The sequence below is a fragment of the Homalodisca vitripennis genome, chromosome X (assembly GCF_021130785.1).
Source record: "Homalodisca vitripennis isolate AUS2020 chromosome X, UT_GWSS_2.1, whole genome shotgun sequence".
Lineage (NCBI taxonomy): Eukaryota > Metazoa > Arthropoda > Insecta > Hemiptera > Cicadellidae > Homalodisca > Homalodisca vitripennis.
The window spans coordinates 28,658,161-28,685,461 of record NC_060215.1 but is presented as its reverse complement, the minus strand read 5'-3'; the positions used below and the strand labels follow the sequence as shown (position 1 = coordinate 28,685,461).

The following is a 27,301-nucleotide window of genomic DNA, read 5'->3' as shown; positions in this document are numbered from 1 at the left end:
ATAAATACTTGGCACTCAAAGGGCTAATTATATATTCTATTCCCAACGAGCTGTGGTTTATATGGAATCCAAAACGCTCCTTTAGAGCAACAGTTTATAGAATAACTTGTTTAAAACGTATTAAATTTATAGTGTTGTCTTTGAGGAAAAACATTTCAGTTATTTAAATTTTATTTTTTATAATAGATTATTTGACAATAATGATTAATAGAAATACCTATGTAACAATCCCATTTAGGATTTTATTTTTGTCATTTCGGCTTCTTTGGCTTTAAATTGAAATCATATATAAGATCGTGTGTGTATCAGTGACAACCATAAATAAATAATGCTTTAGTACTGGTCTTACTATTCTTATAATTAACTTTTTGTTTAAAAATCACTATAGTTTCCCAAAACCAAACAATGACATTGTATGGTGGATGTAGCGTCTTGCTAAGAGTCAAGTAACTATAACCTTATATAACGCTTGGCTCGGTGAATTTTAAGTGATCCTGTCCTTACAAGCACATTTAAGCTGGACGTTCAAGAAAACTTTTGATCTCGTGCTAAAATAATATCTTCTACTTTTTTCATAGTATGACCGTAAATACTTGGTAAATTACTACTGCCTATGTTAGAGCACTGAAATAAACAAATTTTATTCTCGTAGGGGCGTGGGATGTATTTTCTTTGAGATGGCTTGTGCACGGCCATTGTTTCCCGGATCCACTGTGGAAGAGGAACTTCGACTGATATTCAGAGGACTGGGATCGCCCCCACCGGACGCTTGGCCCGATCTACCGATGCCATACACCTTCCCCCGCTACGAGCCCGAACCTATGCTCTCCAGGGCACCACGCCTCGACTCAGATGCCATTGATCTTCTTAACAAATTTCTCTGTGTAAGTTGCACTGTTTCTATTTTTGCGTTTTTTTTTTGTGACAAGCACTAACCTTTTGCTGAGTTACATGACTTGCAATTGTATGTAGAGACTGTCAAAAAACATTTATTATACATTTACGATATTGTAAACAACAAAATTTGTTTCAGTACGTTGCCAAGGATAGGATCTCTGCTGCTGATGCAATGAAGCATCCATATTTCCGCTCGCTCGGGCCTGCTGTGCATAATCTGAAAGATGGTATGTCAAACTTGTTATCATCCATCATCCTTAGTTTCTTATCTCGTTATGTCCTTTTAATTTTCTCAGAAAAGGAACCTTAACCCTTTAAGCGTCATGAAAAATTTGACCTGTTCTTTGATAAAGTTACAATTTTTTTAAATTTCCAATGTGTAAAGTTAAATTTATTTTCGTTTCTGTATGTCAAAATAGAGTTATTTAACGGTAAATAAAATTTGTTTAGCCCTTTTTGGATTTCCTAGGCTAATTTTTAACTTTTGAGATTATCGCATTGTAGTTGTCACTAATATTTTTATAATTTATTCAGTAAGTATGGGAATGAAACACAGTTTTATAGATAAACGTATACTATATTACAAACCAATAAAATTAGAAAAATACAAAAGTAGACAAAGAGTGTTTATTTGGTGGCGGGCTGTCACAACTGACATTCTGCGCGTCTCCCGCAAGCCACTGTTATCGCGTGGACTTTGAACCTTCTTATCGCTCGGCAACCTGTAGGACAGCCTTGCAAGGCTTGAATTATGTTTCTTGCTTTCTGATAACATCCTTATGACCGTAGTAAAATATTAAAAAGTTTGGGGTTGACCAAGTAATTGCTCAGAATTACCAAATCTTCAAATTCCGAATCGTCTGGATTCGCCATTCACACGAATAATGGTAAAAAAAACACTACATAAATACTGGAAACTGCTGTATATAATATGAATAATTTACTTTAAAAAGAATAGGACACAACAGAAAATTATCGATAACCGAAATACATATGCGTGTACCGGACGCTTCTCACTAACTAACTGACTAGATGCCTTGACGGGAGCTCCCGTCAATGACTTTGTGAAAGGCGCGGGGCAACTCCCGCTAGACAGTGTTTGGCCAATTAGAAGCAGCTGCCACTCCCATTTTAACAGAATACGAGGCAGGGCAACCCGTTTGTATGTCGCATGACTACTAGAACCATCTAGCAGCAAAATATTCAACTAACATAGCAGTAAGAAAATAAAGAATGCAAAAACGCGGATCCACGGCAATAATGTTTTGAGCTTGTAGTGGCCCTCCGCGGATCCGCGTCAATAACGCTGGAAAGGTTAAATACTAAGATAAAATATATAAATTTTGGTAGACATTAAAAAAGATTACGTTTTACAATTTTTGTTATCACAAATTCATTTTAAACAGTAACATATTTAAAACTTTTAGAAAGTTTTGTTGGTTAGTCATACAGAAAGTTCAGTGATACGTTTTAACCTTGATTGTAGAATTTGCTGTTTAACGATTGTTGTACAATCAATCAATCAACTCTTATAATCGGTCTCACACTAGAACGTACTTGTATGACACTCATAACCTTACCTGTGCTGATTTTTCAGTGGCTTCCATATTCTCAATACCCGGAATTCAACTGAGCACTCGGAAGAAGAGCACTCCGGCCTACCGAGCATCCAAGTATGGGTTGATGGGTAAAGGCCGCCGACAGAGTATGCTCTTATGATGACGTCAGTGGTATCAGTGTATCGTTGACATTGTAAAGTGCACTTCCACTTCCACTGTCGCTAGCAATAGTTTGACCACATGTAACGCTATGGACTTTGGCTGTGATATTTGTGGTAAGAGAACCTCTCAACACATTGATGTTTCGTGTGTTACATTTATTATTAATAATTTAGGCTTGTTTTTTACTTATAATAATTAAATAAACACATATTTATTAAGTTGGTCGACAACTGACAATTAGTTTAATATCTGGATTAATTTATCGGCAAACGATCGGCCCATTCGCTGCTACATTTTGTTACTGTTTTAAAATATTTAATTCAGTTGTCACACTGTCTAGCTAATTGTTGTAAATTTGTAAAATGTTTTAGTTGTTCCAGCAACTAGGCGTTAGGTGAATGTTAAATACTGTATACTGTAGTGTGGTGTAGAGTGGAGAGGTGCCATTGTCACAATGTCTGTACTTTAGCTGGAGACATTTGGTTAGGAACTACTCAACTCGCACATTGCTAGCAAATAAATTCATGATTACACTTAAATTCTAGCATTATATATCACTTACTGTGAGTTTAATTTTAAATGTAGTTAGTATATCCCGATAACTGGCCAGCTGTGCAGAGTCGTTGGTATCTTACCAGTAAAACCCATCTTGATGATTGTGATGTGATATTAATGATTTCAACCCATTCACTGTTCATGTATTGATGCTGGCTTAGATCGAAATTTGGGTTACGGGAGTGCCATTTTTTAGTTAAGAAAATTGCTCTATAAAATTGAAATGCACAGATTCGTAAAAGCTTGCAACTTGACATAACTTGCCAGTCAGCTATACATCAGGGAAATGAAACTAACCAAAAAATTCCTAAGTAAAATAAAAAATATTGGCTCCAGTCCTTTTAATTACTTTTTCTCATCTCGTTCATTTTTGCTTCTTATTCCTTCATCAGGTTTATAACTAAATTTGAAAGGAAGGGATTAGCCTGAAGGCAGAGTATCTTTTAGTTAAGAAAAGCCGCTGATTTTGTTTCACAGATAAGGAAATCTAGGCTTTTGAAATTGTAATTTTATCCAGCTAACTTTGTGAAATGTAGAGGAAGTTAAGTTAGAGCTATTTAACTTTTGTGAAATGCCATTTCTCACTGTTATTTTCTCAGAAAAGACAAACCCACAACTGCTGTATTCGTTGTAAACATGCGATTTCAAAAAGCAATGCACCACTGCTTTACTCATTATTCTGCCTGCCTGGCTTTACTCGTTATTCCATGTCTATGTGTATATTTTAAATCTTCCAATCATACTCGGTTATGATGCTTCCTGAGAATGTAAAAAAAGTCTTTGGGCACTGTGCATGTTTGTGAGATCATATCGTGTTGTGTCACACAATACATCTTTTACATCTGAGTCCAGGTAGAGTTAGGTCCAACTGTAATATTTTGTGTGGTCGTTCAAAAACATAAATACCAAATGCTAGACAAGTAGTTTGTGATAAATGCTTGACGTGGTTTCTCTACTCAACCATTTTTTTTCTTGAAAATCCTGATTTTAAAGTACTCCCAACATCTTTAAGAAAATGATTAATTGTTATAATTTTATGTGCTAATTAAAATTTAATTTTAACAAATTTAAAATTATAAATTGTTTTACCATTTGTATTGGCAACAAAAAGCTGTTTGATACATTTCTTCAGTTTTGAAATTTTAAAGCTTAATACAAATGTAAGCTGATATATGTGAATACCAGAATGCAGGTTTGCCAACATGTTATCCTATTAACTTGTAGAAACATTCAGATATAAAACTGACCGGTGTACTACAATCTGACCAACCCCTATTTTTCTAAACAGTTTATTTTCTTTATTTCTTCATCAAATTTAATGTTGTGAAAACTATGCAAGGAACAACACACTTTAGAGTGTACATTTCAATGTTTTACCCACTGTCAGATATCCGTATAAACTTCTGGTGTATTAGTGTATTGCTTCAGTGAAATGTACCGAGTGGGTAAAATTGTCTAAATTCTTAATTTGTCATTTGTTAAACACTTTCGATACTTAAAAACTATTAAACTTAAATAAAACAAGTAAAAACATTAGTAACATTTTAACACATTTTCACTCGTGAGAACTTTCACCTTCTAATTTGGCATTAAAGCATCATAATTTAACAAACCCTCTCAATAAATGCTTTCTATGGGCAAATTACCAATACTGAACATTTTGTTTAAATTTTATAAAAAAAAAAAAAAATAGTGATTAAGTAATACAGAAAGGTACTTTTAAAAATATTACTTTTAAGCATACGGTTCTTTTCAGTTGTCTGTCTACATGTATAAATTTTTTTTTACCTCTACAATATTGATGGTCCCACAATGGAGAAATTTACTTTTTAATACAGCTGTCAATCAGTTTCTGTCTTAGGGAAATTCTTTTATCAATTTCATAACAATAAACACATTTTACAATAAACACGTTTTCTATGAAAACACAAGCTCGCTCAGAGAGTTCTTCCATACTGAGAACTCTTTTAAGTCAATTATCAAAAGTTCTTGCTGGAATACTTTTGGTACTTGCTGGAAGGATATTTAAAAGCATAGCACCGGTGTAGGAAAGCTTCCTTGTGTAGAGTGCAGTTCGGTGGTCAGAGATGATGAAGCACCAGGCAAATCTTGTTTGGTAGTCGTGGATATCCATATTTTTGGTCAAGTTTTGTTGAGAATCATAGAGCATAACTTCAGAAATGTACAGGGAAAAAACCATGAAGATCCGTAGGTTTTGAAATATTTCTTTGCAGCTTTAAATCCTGTCATAATTCTTATTGCTCACTTGTGTATTACAAAACTGTGTTTCATGTTTTGGCACGATGATGCACCCAAAGTATGATGGCAAATCTGAGGTGGGGTTAAAAAAAGGCATGGTATGACATTTTTACTGCCTTTCTTCTACCGACTGAGTCAACTCTTTTTAGTGCAGAAATGGCAGGACACAGCGAGTCTACATGCAGGTCCATGAAAGACGAGTGTTAAGAATTGCACTCAAGTGTTTGGTAGAGTCCACAATCTGAATATTATGCAGGCCGGACTTTTGTATTCCTAGAATGAGTTGAGTCCTCCACGTTAGATACCAGATCGTTTGCTATGCAGTAGCCTTGGGCAACATTGATGGAAATGAAGCTAGAAATTTCTAGGGGCTCCGAGAGTTTGTTGCTGTTAAATACTGTAGGTGTACATTACAGCGTGACTATTGCAATCTGATTGCACGGTAGAAATCGGCTCTCTTGACTTCTGCATTATACTCAGTCTGTGGTAGAAATCGGCTCTCTTGACTCCTGCATTATACTCAGTCTGTGGTAGAAATCGGCTCTCTTGACTCTGCATTGTACTCAGTCTGTGGTAGAAATCGGCTCTCTTGACTCCTGCATTATACTCAGTCTGTGGTAGAAATCGGTTCTCTTGACTTCTGCATTATACTCAGTCTGTGGTAGAAATCGGCTCTCTTGACTCCTGCACTATACTCAGTCTGTTCAACAAACCAGCCATTCATCGGCAAACTGGAATGTAGTCAAGACTGGAATATCAGATATTTCTGACGGATTAATGATCTGTGATGCTTATTTTTTGTTTAGTTTTTAATTTATAAAACATAACAAAGCATAAACATTTTACTTAGTTTTACTTCATACTAATTTCTGTAGGAAATAATTTGTCCATGTAGACAGATATTGAAATGAAGAGACCCGTACGTGTGCAATCATTTTTTCACAAATCAAAGATTGCGTGTGACTGTTAAGTTGCGTATTTTACTTTATTATTATTCTAAACGATTATAATTGGATTGATTGTCAAAGTTCGTTAACAATCCAGATTTCAAAACTTTGTGCTCGTATACCTGGTTTTGTAGTGATCACTGCAGTTATTAAATTGTATTTTTTAATTAATAAATATATATTTTTTAAATAATGTTCAGTTTTGAATGTGACTCATATTAAATATTGTGGGGAAATTTGTTATATAGGTGGTCTATAGGTTATCATAGGAAATGTAAATTTTATTTTAATCACTAGGATCCTTAAAGACCTTTAAAAATTGTCCAACAGTAGCGCCAAAGTTTGTTATTGCGCCAGACAGATACGAGTTGAGCCTAAAGTGTGAATTGTTGTTACATCTGACTGAACATGAAATTCTAGCAATGTAGACAATACTTGAAACTCCACTTCTGTTGGCAAATGTTGTATTGCGTGTATGTTGTACGTAAGATATATGTAATTTTGCTAGAAATGGTTAGTTTCAGATTGAGGAATAAGTAGCAACTGGTTCAAAAACCCTATTAATTTTAAGATCGCAGTATTTATGATGGTAATTGCAGCTTATAAATCATGTGTTGTACTGCTTACACGTCGGAGAGATAACGATGTTGCAAAACAATAGCGAATGGGTTAGTTTATATACGAGTATGTGTACAAATAGCGAACTGATTTTCTACTCGACAGTTCGAGTGTTAAGGCATTCCAGAGACAGTTAGTCGTCGTGTGGAGTTGTAGTATTACTGCACGTGCCAGTTTAGTGTTATGTGTTGTTTGAGAACATCTCGTTTCACATAATAATGGGACTGACCATCCCATACTTACTTACTTACTTGAATACTTGTGATCTACGTCGCTGACCGACACTTGTCAGATAGACTGCGTCATTAATACACACAGTGTACAATAAATAGATAATTTAAAACATGTATAAATACATTACAAAATATTTACAAGATGGCGTACGACGTGAAAGTTAAAAAAGTGGCTCATGATTTAGTTCTTCCAGGGAGTACAGAGGCCTCTCAAGCAAACGATCCTTTAACACCTTTTTAAAATCTCTCATTTCCAGTACTCGCACATTCTGCGGCAAAGTGTTAAAAATCTTGATTGCAGACTGTGGGTAGGCCTTTTGAGTGCCACTGAGACGACAGCGGGGCATGTCGAGGGTCCTGAGCTCGGCGGGTGTTATATTTATGCACGTTGTCTCTGGTCACAAAATCAGCCAAGTTCTCCCTAAGAAGCACCAGGGTGTTGAGGATGTACTGGCTGTATACGGTGAGAACGCCGAGTTCCATAAAAAGGGGCCGGCAGTGTTCGCGCGGGGCCGATGATGTTAAGATTCTTAAAGGCCTTTTTCTGCAGCAGCAATACATCCCGAACAGCCGGGGAATGTCCCCACAGCACAATGCCATACATCAGGTGACTATGAAAAAGGGCATGATACACAGTCAAAAGATAAGGTCTGGTTATCAAAGCCCTTAGCTTCCTCAGGAGGTAAATGACTCGAGAGAGTTTGGTACATACCTTTGATAAGTGGTCGTTCCAACTTAACTTAGAGTCCAGCCAGAACCCCAACAGCTTTACCGCCTCCTGGAAGGGGACCCCAGTTCTTCAGAGTGCAAAGCAGCGTCTGGGTTTTTTCTTCATTTATCTTAAGTCTATTACAGTTGAACCAATCTTTAGCCTCCTCTAGTAGGTAACTGGCTTCCAAACGTAGTTGGGTGATGTCGCTCCCTCTGCTCATCAGGGTCGTGTCGTCTGCAAATAACCAAAGTTTGGTCGTTCATATGCAGGTCATTGATCATGATGGTGAACAAAAACGGCCCGAGAACAGATCCCTGTGGAACACATGCAGGATACTTTTAGTGTTTGAAGAAGCCCCCATAAGTGACACTAGCTGTTTACGATTGGACAAGTAATTGCAGACGCTGCTTAGCACTGTGCCCCCTATCCCGTATTTTCGTAACTTTGCTGACAAAATTTCGTGGGAAACTACGTCAAAACGCTTTACTTAGATCACATAGACCAAGTAAAACGGAATCTCTGTCCTCAAAAGCTTCAGTAATCCTATCAACTAGGCTAAGCATGGCTGTTGTTGTTGAGCGTCCCCTTCTAAACCCATGTTTGAGCGTCAAGTAGCAATTTGTTCTGCTCAAAGTACTCCATAAGTTGGGTTTTCATTATGGTTTCAAACACCTTGGAAAAGATAGGCACCAAGGAGATCGGACGAAAGTTAGATGGCAGCATGGGATCGCCCTTTTTAAAGACTGGTACTGTTCGAGAGGTTTTCAGAATCTCTGGAAATATCCCATTTCTGAGGCAATGCATTAACAGTTAAAGTAAGAGGCCCTACAATCTCATTTATTACAGATTTCAAAATAAATGTAGACAACCCATGAACATCCTGGCTCCTTGAGTCCTTAAATCCCCTAACCATGCTTAGTACTTCAATGGTACTCACCTCCTTCCACTTAAATAAGCCTCAGTCCTGGTATAGGGTCCATCATTGTTGCAACAGGGTCTGTCTGCACATCAGGCAAGCTTGAAATGATGTTTATCAGCTACATTGGCAAAATAATTATTGAACTCATCAGGAGTCGCCATAGTCATGGGGACAGGACCAGATTTCCTGTGACTGTTTACTATTTCCCAAGCAGACTTGCATGGATTGGAAGATTGTAAGATGTGGTTAGTATTACTGTTCTTTTTTAGCCTCCTTGACCATCCAACTGTACTCCCTTTTCCTTTCACAGTACATTTTGTAATAAACATCCTTAAGAGCCAGGTTACCAGCACTCTTATGATGATAGTCATGAAGAAGCAAAACAGATGCACGCATTTTAGCAAGTTCAGGGGTGTACCATTGTTTAACCTTGGGTCCTCTGTTGGAGTAAGATGGTTTAGGCTCATTATGTTTATGCTTGAAAAACTTTACAGGAAACAAAGAGTCGAATTTGTCCTTAAATGTCAGAAAAAAAGATTCAAAATTAGCAGCAGGGTCAATAGGTGTTTTGCTTAATTTCCACTGGGCATTCATTAATTCCCTACGTAGCAAGGACAGGTTATTTGAATTTTATAACTCTCTTTTCAATCCTGTAATTAGCAAGCCAAGAATTGGTGCAGGGTCCTTACCATGTCTGTTGAAATCGTCAGCACCACAGCTCCATGGTCAGCTACGAGGGGATTGACCACTTCAGTTTCTGTGTTCCACGAGTCAGCGTTAGTGGCCGCAGCGTCCAAACAAGCAGCCCCCCCACGGGTGGGCACACGAGATGTTATATAGAGACCGTAGCTACGCAGAAGGTTTGAGAATGCGGCCCTCTTCTCTAGAGGGTATCTCCAAGTGTATATTGAAGTCGCCACAGAGAACTATATTCTCAACTTTAAGTTTGGACAAGTAGTTTAAGCACAAATCAAGCAGGTCAATAAAATGCTCAAAGTCCCCAGATGGAGATCTGTACACTGATACAAGAAATGGTGGACACATTAGACATCTCTACAGCTGTCAATTCCAAAACCATTTCAACACAATAAGCATCAAGATTAATTTGTTTGCAGTTTAATTTACTAGAGGAAAAAATGGCTACACCTCCGTTTTTATGATTACTACGGCAGTAGATGTTGGTAAGGCCTAGGTTACCCAAGGTCTGGTAAACAACAACTTTCCTCATAAGTTAACCAATGTTCGGATAAACATAGTACTTCACAATTTACTTCTTGAATAAACAGAGTTATTAGATCACACTTATTTTTAATACACTGAACATTTAGGCTGGCAATTTTTAGTTTACTAGTAGGCCTACATTGTCTATTTACATCAGAACTCGGCCTAGGCCCTAAAAGTTTGTTAACATGTCTTGGGGTCGTTAATTGTAAGATTTAAGTCCTTAAGCGGCTCCTCTGCCATGGGCCTAATCCTAAAAAATTTTCACCAGAGGCTGGGAAGTGTACTATCAAGCCTATTTCGAGTTGGCCTAACCTCTACGAAAAACTGTAGTTACAAACCAAAAAGACCCTCGGGCCAGATGTCAGGTTTCAACAGTTTGTCCTTGTCTTCAAATGGGATACTTATTTTGTATGACCTGTATCCGGGAACTTCGTTTTCACCTCTTCACAATCAACTTCACCAGTACAATATTGTTTTGACGTGTTCAGTAATTTCACTCGATGTAAACTTTCATTCCTAGACGGGACACAAACAAAACGGCTTTCTTGCCGGCCGGTGTGTAATGGTGGCGGAGTGATTTTTTGGACGTACCAACAATGACCTCACTTGATGATTTTATTCTTTCAGGTTTCATTTTATTTTCATTCCTGACTACAGTTCGAGTTATATTTTCGTTGGTTGCGCCTCCTTGTCTGTACAGTTTTCCATTTATTTACATTTTCGGACGACATGTTAGATTTGGAACTACTTTCCATGACCGTTTTCGTCCTCAATAGGTTTGACATAGCCACCGGTTTGATCCATGATTTCGTGTTCGTCCATTACATCAATGACGTCACTGCTACTACAATTTCGGTGATAACGCAGAAGACAATGTCCTAGGCCTATTTGAAACATTTTCAATTTTAGAAACTCTGGCATTTAATTTTAACAAATTTTTCACTTATAGTTGTCAATTCATCGAGTACAATAGATAGACTTGCCTTCCCATCCTCTTCGCTATTTGCAACAGGTTGATCAGACTTGTTCTCTATAAATATAGTCTTATCCGAGAACTGACAAATTATCCAATTCAAAATATATTTTAGGTAATTGTTGTTAAACTCGCTGGTCTGTATGTTTATCAGTAGTTTGTTAAATGATAATATGTAATATTAATAACATGTATATAGTATATGTTTTATTGTATTTTCAGCCAGATTTTATTTTAGCGCTATCATGAATTTTGGCATTACAGGGGTAAAAAGGAGTTGCCTTTAACGAGTTTAGTTTTTCTAAATTTATTCAACACGTGTTATTTAGTGTAGACGAAATATATTGTGTTAACGATGTCCGCCCAAGTCATGAGGAACTAGTTGTTAGACGACGAGAATACAGAGTATTTTAAAATTTTATATCAGTAATTTTACTAAGCATTGTATCCAAATTACTATAACTTGTAATATTGTAATGTTAACTACTGTCTCGAGGTTACAGTGTCTAGTGTAAGTGAACTAAATGTTGTGTATCAGAAGCTTGGCAGTTTCATTTGGAGGTCAAGAACATGTTTGTGAATAAAACAAGAATAGTTTATTTGTAAGACTTGTTTGTTACAGTAAATTAACTTGTCGTTATAGTTCGTATGAATGATATAATGAAATAAGGATCCCTTAAATTTTACAGGGTTTTTCTTGGATTAATCTGCTTTTGTTTCACAGCCAGAGTTTACAAAAATTGTGATTTTTTTCCACTATTCAATTTCCTGTTCACTGTTTCTAGTGTTGTTGTTAAAGCTGTAATTGTAGACAAAAATGTACGAAATTCACTCGTAAAAGTAACTATGTTTACAAAAATACACAGCTGCTTGTGTCGAGACTTAGGATTTGTTCATGATGTTTAAAGATAGCGCAATATGAATTCAACATATTTATATTTTAATCAATTAGCCTATATTGTAACACCAACTTTCTTGGGATTAATTATGTACACTGTGTTTGATTGTTTTGGACAACATAATATAACAATTGTTTGAATAGAAATGTTATACAGTGTAGTATGTTTAAATGTGCTGGCCTATAAGAACATAATTCATGGCCATCCTACGGAGGTGATGTCCGAGTCATGTGAACCTCACACACCTGTAACTGTAATTACATAAACTTGTCGTTAGACTCTAATCAATATTAAAGGAATAATTTTTTTAATCACAACTAATACATTCAGTATTACTATAAGATATAAAAATCATTGTTGTGTGCAAGCACACAAAACACTTAGTCATTTCAAATTAAACTAGATTCTTCCATTCAATGTTAAGTGCTATGGTTATGTTAATATAAACATGCTGGTTGTACAGAGAGATCTGTTAAGTAAACAGTGGTAATCCTATGTTTCTTACCAACTGGTGTTATTTATTTCAACCCTCTCCATCCACTAGGTGAAGTTTAATAATTCAAAGGCTGCATGTGCTTGCTGTCTACGGAACTTCTTCAAGTGCAGTGTCATCAGAAATTTGGTGGATTGTTTCTTGTGTCTGGAAGCAATCTCCAAAACTCCACCTGCCCCAGGTGGTTAAATCTGACCTTTCTAATTAAACAAAACACATAAATGGGAGATTTATAAAATCAATTGAAGATAATCCTAACCGTTCAGATGCACAGTAGTTGTTCAACATACATTAATAAGATGTAATCACTACAGTGGAGTCCCGATAATCCGAACACGTGTAATCCGAACGTCGGTTAATCCGAACAGGTCCAGGAGGAATTATTTATAACGATAATGAACAGTTATAGGAACTAATTACATAAAAAATGAAAATGGGTGCATCATTTCGTACATAAACAAAGAAAACTTTAATTAAATAGACATACAATATTTTATTAAGACAAATTGTGTACGGTACAGTACATAAATAATGAAGTTAAATACAGTACCAAATTGAAACTTATAGGTTAAGTATGAGTTAAATTACTGTATTAAGAAGTGAAATCAAACAAAAATTGGACGTACAGTACTGATATTATTATTGAGTACAATATTAACTGTTAAAAGACATAAATTCAGTTATTGTCTTCTGTCGCATTGAAGAGTCTATTGGATGACGCGTAGTTTCGTACAACTATTGAACACGTGGACCCGTACAATATCCAGTACGCTCACATTGCTTAACAATAGAACTCTCACACTAAATACGGTAAATGTGCTTAGTATTCACAAAACGTTTATTTGTCAAGAAATACAATGCAAAAGTCAGAAAACATGTTTTAATAAACAATATTGATAATTCTATAACAAAATAGTCCCATTCTCAAGTTTAAAACCGTATTTTTCTGTAATTCTGGCTAATCCGAACAATCACATAATCCGAATAGGGCTCGGTCCCAATTAGGTCGGATTAACGGGACTCTACTGTATATTGAAAATCACAAGCAATATTTTAAACTTTTTTAATGTGTGAGGTCTTTCAATATCAAAGCTATCTTTGTCATATACTTCACTTTTTTTTGTGAAGTGCCCAACAAACACAGCCTTGCTATCGAAAGGCCTCACACAATAAAAAAAGTTTGAAATACTGCTTGTCGTAAATTTTCAATACAGTGATTAAAAGAAACCAACATAAGCTCATCTTCAACATAGTGAAGGTACAGTGCATCATATAAAATAATATTTTATACCGATTACTCAATATTGGAGGAAACATAATACAATAGGGGAGAAGAAAAACACACGAGTCCAAAAAAAACACATTCTTGAACATTTTGTTTTAAATTAAAAAGCTTTAAAATAACACAGAAAATACATATAGGACTATTTATAATATGTACTTATAACGACTTGGATTGTAGATATTAATATTCCACAGTATTAATATTTAAATTATCAATGAGACATCCAAGACGATATAATATTTTTTTTTTATTAGTAAGCTCCTAGTGAATATTCAGTACAATTTATTACTAAATTGGTTAACTATTAAATATTATCTGGTTTGTCTAAAATAAAAATCACAGTTCTAAATAAAAACAATGGATTTATTTTAAACTGGCAAATTAATAAGTTCAACGTTTCAGAATTTTCATCACTCTATTTTCCACAAAGAATTGACAAACCGTTTAGTAAATTTAAAAGTTCCTTTGGCAAGAAATAAAAATATTAATCAAATATATCAAACTGAAATCAGAGCTCTCTTCTAAAATAAAATAATAAAGTTTTAAAATAAAAATCAAATACCACTTGGAAATAACTAAAATAAAAATGTTCACTTCTAAGTACACTCACAATTCAAAAAATAAAAATTTAAACTTCTCTTTACACTAGTTGAACCTTAACTTTCAAGTCTCTGCAATTCAGATTACAACTCTCTCAAACAATTATTAAAGTTCAATTAATTACCAATTAATAATTCACAATAAAACAGTTCCAGTTAAATATTAATAAATTACTAAATTTCCAACTTTCAATTAAAGTTATTAAAAAAGTTCAATTTTAATTCACCTTTCTTGCAAGTATGATCCAAATGCAACTTGTATGATTCTATTGTGCTCTATTGTTCATCGAGAATCAGTTATTCAGATTGCTCTGTAGTTTCTATGAATTTAATTTTTTCCTATAAAAAAGACAACAAAATTTAATTTAATATCAGATCAGGAAGACTATTTCAATAAAACGTACAATAAATTTGGTGCTTACCTCAAAATCCTTCGCGGAAAAAAATTTAGAAACACGGCGCACTGTAATTAACTTAATACACGAAAATAACCAAAAGAAGGGCGAAAATTATGAGAGGGCGCTTAAGTACTTCTCTTTCCAATCAACTTTGCAGGACATCCGCAGTGTTTTCTCATTGGTCCAGCTGTATCAAACAAGGAGAACAATAGTCGCAACAAGACAAGTTCTAATCAATTTAAGGCAGTCAACATGTCTTCCTAACAATTTAAAACTACCAGTACTAACTTGCCAAAGGATTACATGTTCGTTTTTACCCTGACTTTTCACAATCTAATTTAAAATTAAATCCCAATATTTCGTCCCCAAAATTTTCATTTAATTTAAGTTTTAATTTTTTTTTTAATAAACCAATGTAGCTTTAAAAACGCTACAGTACTCAAACCCACCAGTTGAAGTAAATAACTGTACACTTACACTGTAAAGTGTAATGAGATGCAAAGTTCACTCCATAAATTCTTAACGTAATTTATTTCATTCAAATAATATAAATTTTCCACCCTTTAACCACTGTTTATGTTTGAGAAATTTTCATTTATCCATTTGTGTTGCAACATTATTTTAGATTCTGCTGTTCTTGATACAATACAGCATCCATAATCCAAATTCAGTTCTTGTGAAAAAACTGCATTTATTAAACACAGTACTGTATTAGCTGAACCCTTTCCACTTGAATTATCTGGGTCCTGCTTTCACAATATACTTGTCGTTATTTTCAATCTAATTTGTGTACTTCTTGAATTTATACTTAAAAAAAAATACTTTCATTTCTGTAGGCCTGGTCAAATAGTCTTTATTAACCATTGATCATACATAATGAAATAGGTTTCGTCCATAAATGTCAAAATTTAAATATATAAAACTATATAAGCCTAATTAAAATTAACGGTCATTTCACAGCCAAAGAATTCTTTTATAGAGTAAAATGGAGTTTTTTAAGCAACCAGCTGTACATTCTAGTCCTAAACATACTTATAGGCTCAGTTCTAGTAGATAGTGGTAATTTATTTAAAAAATTATATACCATACAGTTTGTTAATTTGGTAGTCTTTGTTAATCTATGCATTAGGGAAGTCAATTTTCTTTTTCCACGTGTATTATGACTATGTATATTTTCTATGATGACAAATCCAGCTAAGTTTTTTTTTTATGTACATCACTGTACTGAAAATATACAAGTTCACCACAGTTAACATTTCAAGTTTAATCAACAAGGGGTGACAATGCTCTGCAGGGCCAGCCCAACACAACATGTGTGAATTACTTTTTTTAATCAATAAAATGTCTGACTATATAGAAATGTCCCCACAAAAGCAAACCATAGGTTTAAATGTGACTCAAAAAGCCCAAAAATATATTATTCTAAAGGTATTGAATTGAAACAATATCTCTTAATTTCCAGATAAGATAGATAGCTCACGCTAGAAGTTTTTCTGCAAACAAAATATGGGTTCCCCAATTCAATTTTGAATCAATATGAATACCTAATAGTTTTACTAATCTATTGTCTATATTTTTTTATAAACTATTAAAAGTGATTGAGTTTTTTTGTGATTACAAAGAAGGTTATTGGCCGAGAACCAATTTACTGTACTATCAAGAGCTGATTTCAAAATCGCCTTTAAAGTTGCAATATCTTGGTGTTTGGAAAGTAGTGATTGTGTCATCGGCATAACAAACAACTGCATCATCAGCTATGATATTAGGTGGAAGATTATGGCCGCCACAATCAAGAAGAATGGTCCAAAAACTGATCCCTGCATAACACCCCATCTTAACACAACTTAAATTCTGAATTCTTATTGTTGATTGAAATAAAGTCTTCTGTTATTCAGATAAGATTCAATTATTTCCAAAGAAATTTTCTTTTCTCCATAACATTCTAAATGTCATTAGTAAAACATCAAACGGATACAGTCAAATGCTTTGCTTTAGGTCGCACAAGGAAAGTAAAACTGTATTTTTATTTTCAAAAGCATCTAATGTTTTATTTATAATTTCAAGAACTGCAGAAGTTTGTATTTTTCCTTTGCGAAAACCAAACTGATTGTTGGTAATAAAATATTATGATGTTCAAAATAATAACTCAATTGGTTGTAAATTAAAGATTCAAATAATTTTGAAAAGATTGGGATGATAGAAATTGGGCAATAATTTTGCAACAGGTGTTTTTCACCTTTTTTGAAGATTCAAATTATTTTTGAAATTTTCAGTGGATCAGGAAAATAACCAGATTAAGTATTGGTTGTATATTAAAGAAAGGGGTTCACTGCTTAACTGGACAATCCTTTTAATTATATAGTTAGACAGCCCATATCAGTCCATACTTTTGGAGTTGGAACATTTATAAACAGCCATAATAATCTGACTCAATGTAATTTCATTCCAATGGAAGACAGTTTGCTTCTCATGCTGCCCTTTGAGGAACTCTGCTTCTGATGAATTTACAGGTATGATTTTTTTTACTGAGGTGTTCAACAGAATTCAGAAAAAAACAGTTCAATTCATAAGGATCCAGTGTGATGTCTTGTGTGTGTTGGTGAGCTTTCTTGAGAGATGACATACCATGCTGCTTTACATTTATTTGGAGCACCTTCAATGTAATTTTCACATGCTTTTTTCTTGGCAGAAACCAGTTCAGTTCTGTAAAGTTTTTTTTATATTCAAGGTAAGTTTTATATGCAATATTAGTAATTTTAGAACCATGCCTATATAAATCCTTATAAACTGTATGCAGCAAAAGCATGTTTTTCTCTCATTACTGTTAGTGCAGCAGTATACCAATCAATTATTTGGTGTTTTGCTTTTTTGTTTTATATTTCTTATCCAATGGAGAATAATAGTACCATAAGTTAACATACATCGAAAAAAAGTTGTTTAAAAAAGTACAGATGTCAGAAGTTTCAGAAATAAAATTCCAATCAACCTATTTCAAATTCTCAATAAATGTCTCCATGTATTTCTCTTTATGTTTCCTAATGTATACAAAATTGTTATTATATAAAGGTTCAGTTATATTAGAACTGCCCTTCTTGGATGGATTAAGAAAATACTTGAAAATTAACAGATCATGATCTGCGAAACAGCCACGAACAACGTTGACAGAATAGTTATCAATTGAAAAGTTCACAATTACATTACCCATACAGGCACCAGTTAATATTGACTTTTAATTGAGCAAAATAAATTTTGTAATCTTAAAAGGTACGAAAAGAAAATAAGATTCGCGTTACTTAAAATTAATTAATTCGATATTAAAATCCCCACAGATTGCTAGTTTAGATTTGTATTTTTGGAGATAAATACGGTCTTCTTCAAATTGTTGAAAAATAGACTTATGTCACTTCTTGGGGACCGATATAAACTTACAATTATTAAATTCAGGTCATTTAATTTAATACAACTTAATTCACAATTCAGCTCTGAAGTAAACCGGTTTAAGTCAATTTTTGAATACTTTGTTCCATTTCTGACAAAAATACCTGCACCACAATTCTTTTGGACGTGTCTACATAATATACCTGCAGCTATGTATCCCTGAGGAATAAACACATCGACTAAATCAACAGTGAGCCAATGTTCCGAGATACAGATTACATCAATCATAAATACTGCCGAAATGTTCCAACCTAATACCTTGTTTCTTATACATTGAATATTAACCTGCAATACTGTTAAATCAGAAGCTAAGCTATTACAATTTTTATGTAAATCTTTATTGTTATTAATAATAGTTGTCAGTCTTGGTTGCTCAAGGTTTAACCCTACTTAAGTACTTATGTTTATTATAGATTTCATTTGTAAAAAATGTTATTTTGTCTGTTCTGTGAGCTGTAATTTATCATCAGTAGCTGCAATTTTCGTTTTACCTGTCTTATTTAACTCATTTAACATTACTGGACTAGTGGGGGCATATGACTACATGCAGGCTGACAACTTAAAGCCTCTTCAGTCCCATCTTTAGAGTTTACATACACAAACCAGTACTGTTAAATAAATAAAATAAATATATGTTTATTGCCATCTTACAAAAATGCATCAGCAAAGTCAAATATACACCTAAGTGGTATAGTCTGGAGGCAATATTATTAATCTAACATTTAAACATATTTAACAAAAGTTGCCAAGAATTTCTCTCTTCCACCTATCTTCATACCTACATAATAAATAATACAATTTCATAAATGATACAACGGAATAAACTTAGGTACTAAACAACATCCTGATCAATCCCTATTACAAGCTATTTAAAATGGACTGTAAAATTGTAAATAAAACTATAACCTATAATATTAGCACCTATCTAGGAAGTTAAAAACATTAAAATATTATACAATTAAGAACATTACAATGTTATACAAAACACTGTTTTTTTTTACAAAAAATGAAAAAGTATAGTAAATAAGAATAAACAGGAAGAAATGGAAAACTAGAAATTCACTTCATGAATACTAAAAAAACTCAGTCAGATCATAAAAAGGATTCCTCAATAACCAAGTATACAATTTAGCTTTGAAAATGTTTGTTGGATACTTATCAGCTACATTTCTTAATTTGTTATAAAATCTTTTGAGAAGTTAAAATGTGACTCTGCTGTGTTTTGCTTAACCTACAGTGTTCTATTGCAATGTTGTTTTTATTTCTGGTATTGTAGCTGTGTATGTTGCTGCCAAAAGTGAGAGCTGGAATATTTTTCAGGATGTATGAAACCGAGTCAAAAATATACAAATTAATAACAGTTTGCAGCTCTAGTTCAACAAAAAGAGGTTTGCAATGGTCCAATGGATTTGCTTTAGTCATTATTCTAATCACCTTCTTTTGCAGGATGAGAATGTCATTAATTCTAGTGCTATTGCCCCATATTACAAGACCGTATCTAATTATAGATTGGAAAAAGGCATAGTAGGCAGATTTTACATAGCTTTCAGGCACACAATTCATTATTCATTTAAGAAGAAAAATTACTCTTGATAATCTTTTGGAAATATATTCAATATGAGAGGTCCATGTTAAGTTATTGTCAATAAATAGTCCTAGAAATTTAACACAAGAAAAGAAATCATTGGTTATGTCGGATGGAGGGATTTGCCTTAAGCTGAATAAAATGTTTTGGGTTGGTGCATTAATGAGAGTACTGTTATTAACGAACTGTGAAACTTTCACATGGCTTTGCCTATCATTACCCATAGTTTGTAACAACTTCAAGACAAGAACACGTTTACCTGCAATAGTTAAATTACGCCCATGCCTAGTAAACAATCTGCACTCTAGACTAGATATGTCTATAACAGAGAACCCCTCCTCGGTCACCACCTGGTATAACATTTGGTTAATTTTATAAACAGAATCATTTACACTACTGTATACATAATAAAATCTATATGGTATTCCTACAACTAGAATATCACATTCAGACTTTAATCTAAGACATCAATGTCATTTGTTCATGCCTTAATGATCAGCATATCAGAATCCTCGACCATACTGCAAGCAATGGTTGCCACATACTCCAGTCCAGCATCAGGATTCCTTACCGATGACACATAGTAATCCTGAGTGACATTGTCCATTAAACTTGTCAGCATAACGCCATGACTGTCTGTTGCTAAATTTACTTTCTTTTAGTGGATCTATCTATTTCGTTCATTTTTCACTTTTATTTTCAGTATTATTTATTGGTTTATTCTTGTTCCTATGTTTTTTCTTTAAATTTTGCCTTTTAGAGCAGACTCTATTATTGTATTCTTGTTTTGAGAACCTGGCCCATATTTTAATTTTACTCTGTTTATCACTTTCATCAATACAGTTCAAAATATCACCCACTTCACCCTTATTTCTTAGTGTGTCAATACAATGAACAGCATTTGCCATGACATGATATCCACTGTCACAGGTTGTTTGTTGCATAGCTGGTCTTTCTTCACAATCTTCCATTCCAATTTTAAATTTCATGCTCAAAGCTTCAGCCTTCTTTCTATTAAGTAAATAAACAGAATCAAAATGGTGTCTTTTTATTTTTAAGTTCATGGATCAGAAGGCTCCAGTGAGAACCTCTTGATATGGCATAGGCCTCAGCATTGCTTATAGCATGGAGAGCATATTTGTAACTGGTACAGTCAATCAATTCCATCTGTTCTTTGACTACATCAAATTGTTACTGATGGAGGTACCAAGCACACATTTCTGTACATGAATCCATTTAGACTTTTTTTTCTAATGTAAAAAATGCTGCATAGATTACTGTATCGTCAAGCCACTTAGCTGTATTGTTCTGAGTACTGCAAATGGATTTGAAGCTTTCTTCCAAAGGCGAAAAACAATTATCATATAGAATTTCACACTGAGAAACAATTTTGTGTTTAGTTAGTGATTTATTATTTACGTTTTGAAAACCACTATTCTGCCCTCCATTTGTAATATCTTCAATAGTTTCCTTGAGTTCTTTAATTACCATTTCTTTGTCTTTTAGTAGTCTTTCACAGATATCAAGCTTCTGCTGAAATATATCTTGGTTAAAAAAATTCATCACACTCATTTTTGTCTTCAGTCTCAGTTTGCATCTCAACAGAGATTTTGGCCTTTGCTGTACTAATACAACTGTTATCATTTTCTTTTCATTTGGTATAATATTAAATTGGTATTGATAAAAAGTAACTGGTAACTAATTTCCTTTTCTATTTCATCAACCTTTTTCTGAAGAAGTTTGTTGTCATATTTGAGAGCTTTTAAAATTTTCACATAGTTGATCTGATTCATTCAAAAGCTGGTAAAAAGGTTTCTGGTTTTTATTTTTCAAACTTGAGTTGACTTGTGAGTTCACATAAATCAGTATAGCTATAACTTCTTCAAATGTGTTTAGGTCAGTATTAAACAGAAAAATTGTTTAATCATTATTGTCAGAATAATTGTCAGCTTATAAAATGCTTCATTTAGTGCAGATGATAGTTTTTCTTATTCAACTCATTTTCTTTATAATATTCGTAAGAAAACAAATCATTTTCATTACACACTACTGTCTGTTTGGTTTCAAAATACACAACACGATATTTGTTTTTGTCAATTCTTTCAATGCGCGATGGCCATGGCTGGTGTCCTCTTACCCTGGTGATTTTTTTGTTTCTCAGATATCCAAGGAAGGCATCAACACTAAATAAGACAACCTTTTTTGTTTGATTTCTTTTTTATTTTAATTTACTAAACGAAACTAATTTGTTTTCCTAAAAAAAAAACTGAACAAATTTTGGCATATGTTTAACTAAAGAAAGTCGAGAAATGTTTTGTTATGTTCTGTCTATGATTCTAAGTAATAATAATAATATGCTATAGTACATTTTTGACAAAATCTGACAAGGGAAAGTTAATAAATTAACTGAAATAGAGGTTATTGAACAATAATATAGTAGAAATTCAGATAAAATAATGCTTATATGGCTAAATTAGATGCTGGACCAACAGCTGATTGTAGATTATTTATCTAACAACGAAAGTCTGTTCAAATGGTCTAAAAAATCATCGTGAGATAGCAGCACCTGTCAAGAAACAAGACTGATGGCCAAAGATGAAAATAAATCTGTCCAAATTCAATCGCAGTACATTGCCTACGCATCTTCAAGCTAGCGTGACTTCGTTGCCCACGGAGGTTGAGCAGAAAGGGTTAAACCTGCAGAGTGCTATGTGTATAGGTTTTGCATGGTGAGTATTACAGTCAAAATTCTCTTCATTTATCCTTGTAGAATTAGTACATGAAATAGCATCATTTATTAAAACTTATTAACATACGTTTAACTAAACTAAATAATGAAATATTTCATTTTAAAATTAAAAAATGAACATATTCAGCAATAGTGCTCTGAAACATTACTCTAAAAACTCTTCAAGTGCATATAGTTCAAATTCTGTTAAATGTTGATTAAAATTTCTTTAAATTAAATTTTTTGTAGTGAAATTTCCTTTTCTTCACATTTTATATGGATGCGTTATGCTCTTTCTCTTATATTCGTGACACCTAAAAAGAACATAATATGTATAGAATAGTATAGAATATTATTCTAATATGCACGAACTATAAACTGTTAAAATATTTTACTACTAGGATGTACTCACTCCTCTGGAACAGGTGTGAAAAAGGCAGCTACATAAGTACAATGAAGCTTCTGAGTAGAAAAGTGAAAAGCCTACTTCCTCTGAAGGGCATATGGCAATAATGTAGAATTTTCTGATACCTAAATTATAAGTAACAAGTTTGAGCGCGTGGTAGAGAAATACTCGTTTGATAAACAATGCTACGGCTCCATAGAAAGTTGAGGTAAATTTAACGTAAACGACGCCTTCACTATTAAAGGTTCTGAAGTTTTATACTGACAACTCACACCTAGAATCCAGGGCGGATTTTAATGTATATGGGCCGGAAGCTAGATTAGTGGTGCGTTTACGAAAACATGCACGGTTTTCAAACAGAAGTGATAACTTAAACGCGCCAGAATGGACCTAAAGGTGCAGATTACGTAATACTACCACAAAGCCAGGCAGCTTAATGGTGCTAGACATTACTTTTTTTTACTCAAAGGTAGTATGGAAATGCAGGAATGCTCTAATGTAACTGGCAAAGAGGAACAAAGTTGGCTGGATGCTGAGTCATGAAGGAAAAAAACCGTGGACACTCTGGTCATGATAGGCTCTGAAAGCCTTTCGATAGGGTTAGAGCCGAGCTATGGAGTAACCTTCTTCTACAGTTAGGCTCTTGTAAATGCCTAGGGAATAAAAGTCAGATCGGGGAGATGGAGAAAGGACTCGTGCAGTTATAAAATTTTATCTCTATGCTAAAATATGGACCTGGCTCCTAGATCTAAGCAAGGAGGATTTACAACTAGTATTTGGCATGCTAACAAGACTGACCCTCTTCGGAAACATCTGATGGTGGTTTTAAGCCAGAATGATGCAGAGGCAGAAGATTCAGCTGAGCACATATGGCTGAACTGTCCTGCTGTTTGTGAAACCAGGAAAGAGCTAGGGGCTTATCTCTCTTGAGCCCAAGGGATCTTAGAGAACTGGAGCCCACACATCTTATTTGTTTGTGCAGAAGCCTCAGATCTTAAATATGGAAAAGGGCATACTGCATTCATGTAACACAAAAGAGAAAGGAAATTACACTACAATAAGATTGTTTTTGTATTCACCCAAGTGAATTGAAAAATGAAAATATTTTAAAGAAATTCAAATCAAATTTAAAGCAACATTTAACAGAATTACGTTAATTAACTTGAGTTTTCAAAGTAAAATTTCAGCATTAACGCCGGCCATGTTCATTTTTTACTATATAGTTTTAGATTTGCCATAGGTTAATTAGTTGTAATAAATTACACAATTTCATGTACTGATTGTAAAAGGGTATATTAAGATAATTCTGACTTAGACTCTTTCCTCAAACCAAAAAAAAATAGTTATCCTGATCACAACTGATTAGCCATCTGATAAGATAAACTGACATCTATAGGTTAAATAAAATATAAAAAACATTTGCAGGCCTTCTTTGAAATCCACGCTTTCAATGAGCATGGTATGATATTTCTGTGACACTGGGAAAGCAGCCTGAAAAGTCCATGTGACAAAAGCATAACACGTGTGAGCTCTTGTCAACTAATTGTTACATCCTAAATTACGGTTCAGTAGACCTGTGATGATATGTACAAGGTGTAAAAAATAACTTTCAATTTCAATATATAGTTTTTCCAAAGTACATTTATGCTGCAAAATCAGTGAAAAAGTACAGTTTGCTGTCACAGAGGTCTGCAGTTGGTGTCAGGGAGCAGTTGATTGTGTATTGTGACAACTGTAGCCTACCTACTCTTCCTTGGCTCCTAGACCACTTGAGCATTTGGCACCCAAATTGCAGAAAATTAAATAAAACTTCTTTAAAAGGTAGAAAAGGAGAAACTAAAAAAACTTGATACCAACAAGAGCAACAGTATTTTATTTACATTATGTTACAATCATTTTACAACAGGTTTGAGTCATGGATGTGGTTATGTACTCTCGGTCACAATGGGAATACATACCATCACTAAACAAAAGTATTTGAGAGGTAAATACAATGTTGGTTGCAAGATATGATGAAGGTAATACTATAAATAATTATCCACTTTTTACATTTAAAAGAACAAATTAGGTACATGTTGTGAGTAAACCCCCTGAGAAACTCTTAAGATCTATGAAATAAATCCGGAGGAAAACAATTTACCAATTTATGGAGATAATAAACTTGGGCTCAAATTTAGAAATTTCATTCGGTAAAGCTTTAGTATTTTACAAGGAATGAGCTGATACGTTCTTCCATTACCAAAAAGTACCTTTTATACTCAAATTATAAGAAAATGACATGTGAGAACACAACCTTGGATGTGGCATTTCGATGCTAAAATCTATTGTGTTACAAACAACAAAGATATGCTACACATCGCTAGTTGTAAAAATATGAATAAGAATGTTTGTACAAGTTGCAGTATAAAATCTATAGGTATTAAGTTCCTAAATAAATTACTTTAAACTTGCTTTAGTGTTGAAATATTATATTTATTAAATTCGGTAGTCTCACATTATAAAACCACAACAAAGCGTTAGCGCAGGAACATAATTATGAGTATAAAGTACAAACTTTTTCCTTTGTGGTGAACTAATGCTCTGTCAGCACCGATGTAAAAAAATTTACAAAACAGAAACTATTTAACGATACAAGGTAAACTTTCTGCATTCATATATATACTATATCATCATCACATCTACTAAACATTACAGTTGACTAGAAAGTAAGTATAAAACTCTAAGGTATTTACAATTATTGTGTAGAACATAGTTAAATTAAAAGAATACAAATTTATTTCAACGAATACCAAACGAAAGTTCTTGTTCGAGATCATTATTGTTTCATATCAAGAGATAAAAATGTTATTTTTGTCTTGTTAAGAGTAAAGTTTTGTAGGGAGTGTTAGTGAACTGTTATCGTATACTACACTAATCTATAATTATTGTTTAAGAATAAAAATTGTGTGCCTTCATAAAACAAATCAATATATTTATCAAATATTAAACTAATTTTAACAGTAAAATTATTTTAACCCTCTGACTGCCAAGTATTAATATAACTGTCACGTCAATGTACCTAAAAATCTACAGAAGTAGGTATAATCCTTATTAGGGAAAAAATTTGAATATGAATCTTTTTCAAACTGGAAAATAGTTATTAAAGGATAAATGTAAAGAATAAATATTTTTCAATATAAAAACAATAATTTTATTCCTCAGTGACTTGATTTGACTGAAAATATATTTTGTTGGCAATGAATGACCCAGTCAAAGTTATAACAGCTATGTTTATATTTCACTTTGCAATACATTTTGTGTTTGTCATTATATTTTGAGCTTTTTGCGTCCTTGATGTATTTATTTTAATTTAAATATTTTTCTTCTTAATTTTTTATAAATGTTTTTAAGCACAAAATATACTATTTTTTGTGTGTTATATTAAGAATTTAAAACATAACACTTGAATAATATGTTTTATTCTTGAATTTATGACTAAAGAACGTTAACCCTTCCCATGCCGTAGACAGATATATTATAATGGTAGACTTTCACCTAAACGCCAAACACAATTAGGCATTTTAGTCCAAGAAATGCATCATTTTTAAGTGCATTACCTGGTGATATTAATAATGACTATAATAATTAGTAGTTCATATCATTTTTCACTTTTATTACATTTCACTATGAATTTTAATATAGATCATATTAACGGTTTTGTAAATAGTTACAGTGGAACCTGGATAATTCGAACCTCAAGGGACCAGTTAAAAACTTTGAACTATCCGAAACATTCAAATTAAAGACGTTCTAAAGAATGGGGCCAAAACATTCAAATTTCACATTGTGAAATAAACCTCTTTATTAAATTGACACTCTAAAAGTATAAATTCATCAACAAACGCTAATTATAAGGATTCAAATACAGTTATCATAAAACAGAAATAACTAACTTACTGTATACACTATGTACAATACAAAGTAACATTTCCTTACTAAACTTTAAAAATAAAGTACGTTCTGCAACATCTGAACTGATACAGGCTACCAACTTAACTTCGTATAACATTGACAAAAGTCTTAGCAGAATATTAAAATGAAGCCATGAGTTTTAAAGAGAGTAAAATACTGTACTACACATTTTGTTTGAAAAAAAGAAGATAAAGTAGTGCTATATTTGCATATAACTTACTGATATTTTTTTTCCTGAGGGAAGAGGACAGTTTGTCCCCGCGCTTAGTTCTAAAAGAATCTTTGCATCTCCCTTACTGTTAAGTACTGTTACTGTAATTTAAATTTGTGTCCTCAAAGTCCGAGGCTTTTGCAGAAAGCCGATCAGATTTAAGGGCTCCTGTTCTCTGATGTCCTTGAGGCTGAGGAGATATGCTCCCAGGAATCTTTTCCGAGTTTCTAACACGGCAGGACAATCTAAC

At 33.5% G+C, this 27,301-nt stretch overlaps 1 protein-coding gene across 1 annotated transcript in view; it reads left to right on the top strand.

Annotated features, from left to right (window-relative positions):
* Nucleotides 1–4,844, top strand: part of LOC124368854 (cyclin-dependent kinase 17-like) — a 43,829-nt gene extending 38,985 nt beyond the window's left edge. Inside the window, 3 exon segments of the mRNA XM_046826302.1 lie at nt 653–884; nt 1,034–1,124; nt 2,495–4,844. Of these exon segments, the coding sequence (XP_046682258.1) occupies nt 653–884; nt 1,034–1,124; nt 2,495–2,616 (445 nt within the window). The 3' untranslated portion in view covers nt 2,617–4,844.
* The last annotated feature ends 22,457 nt before the right edge of the window (nt 4,845–27,301 follow it).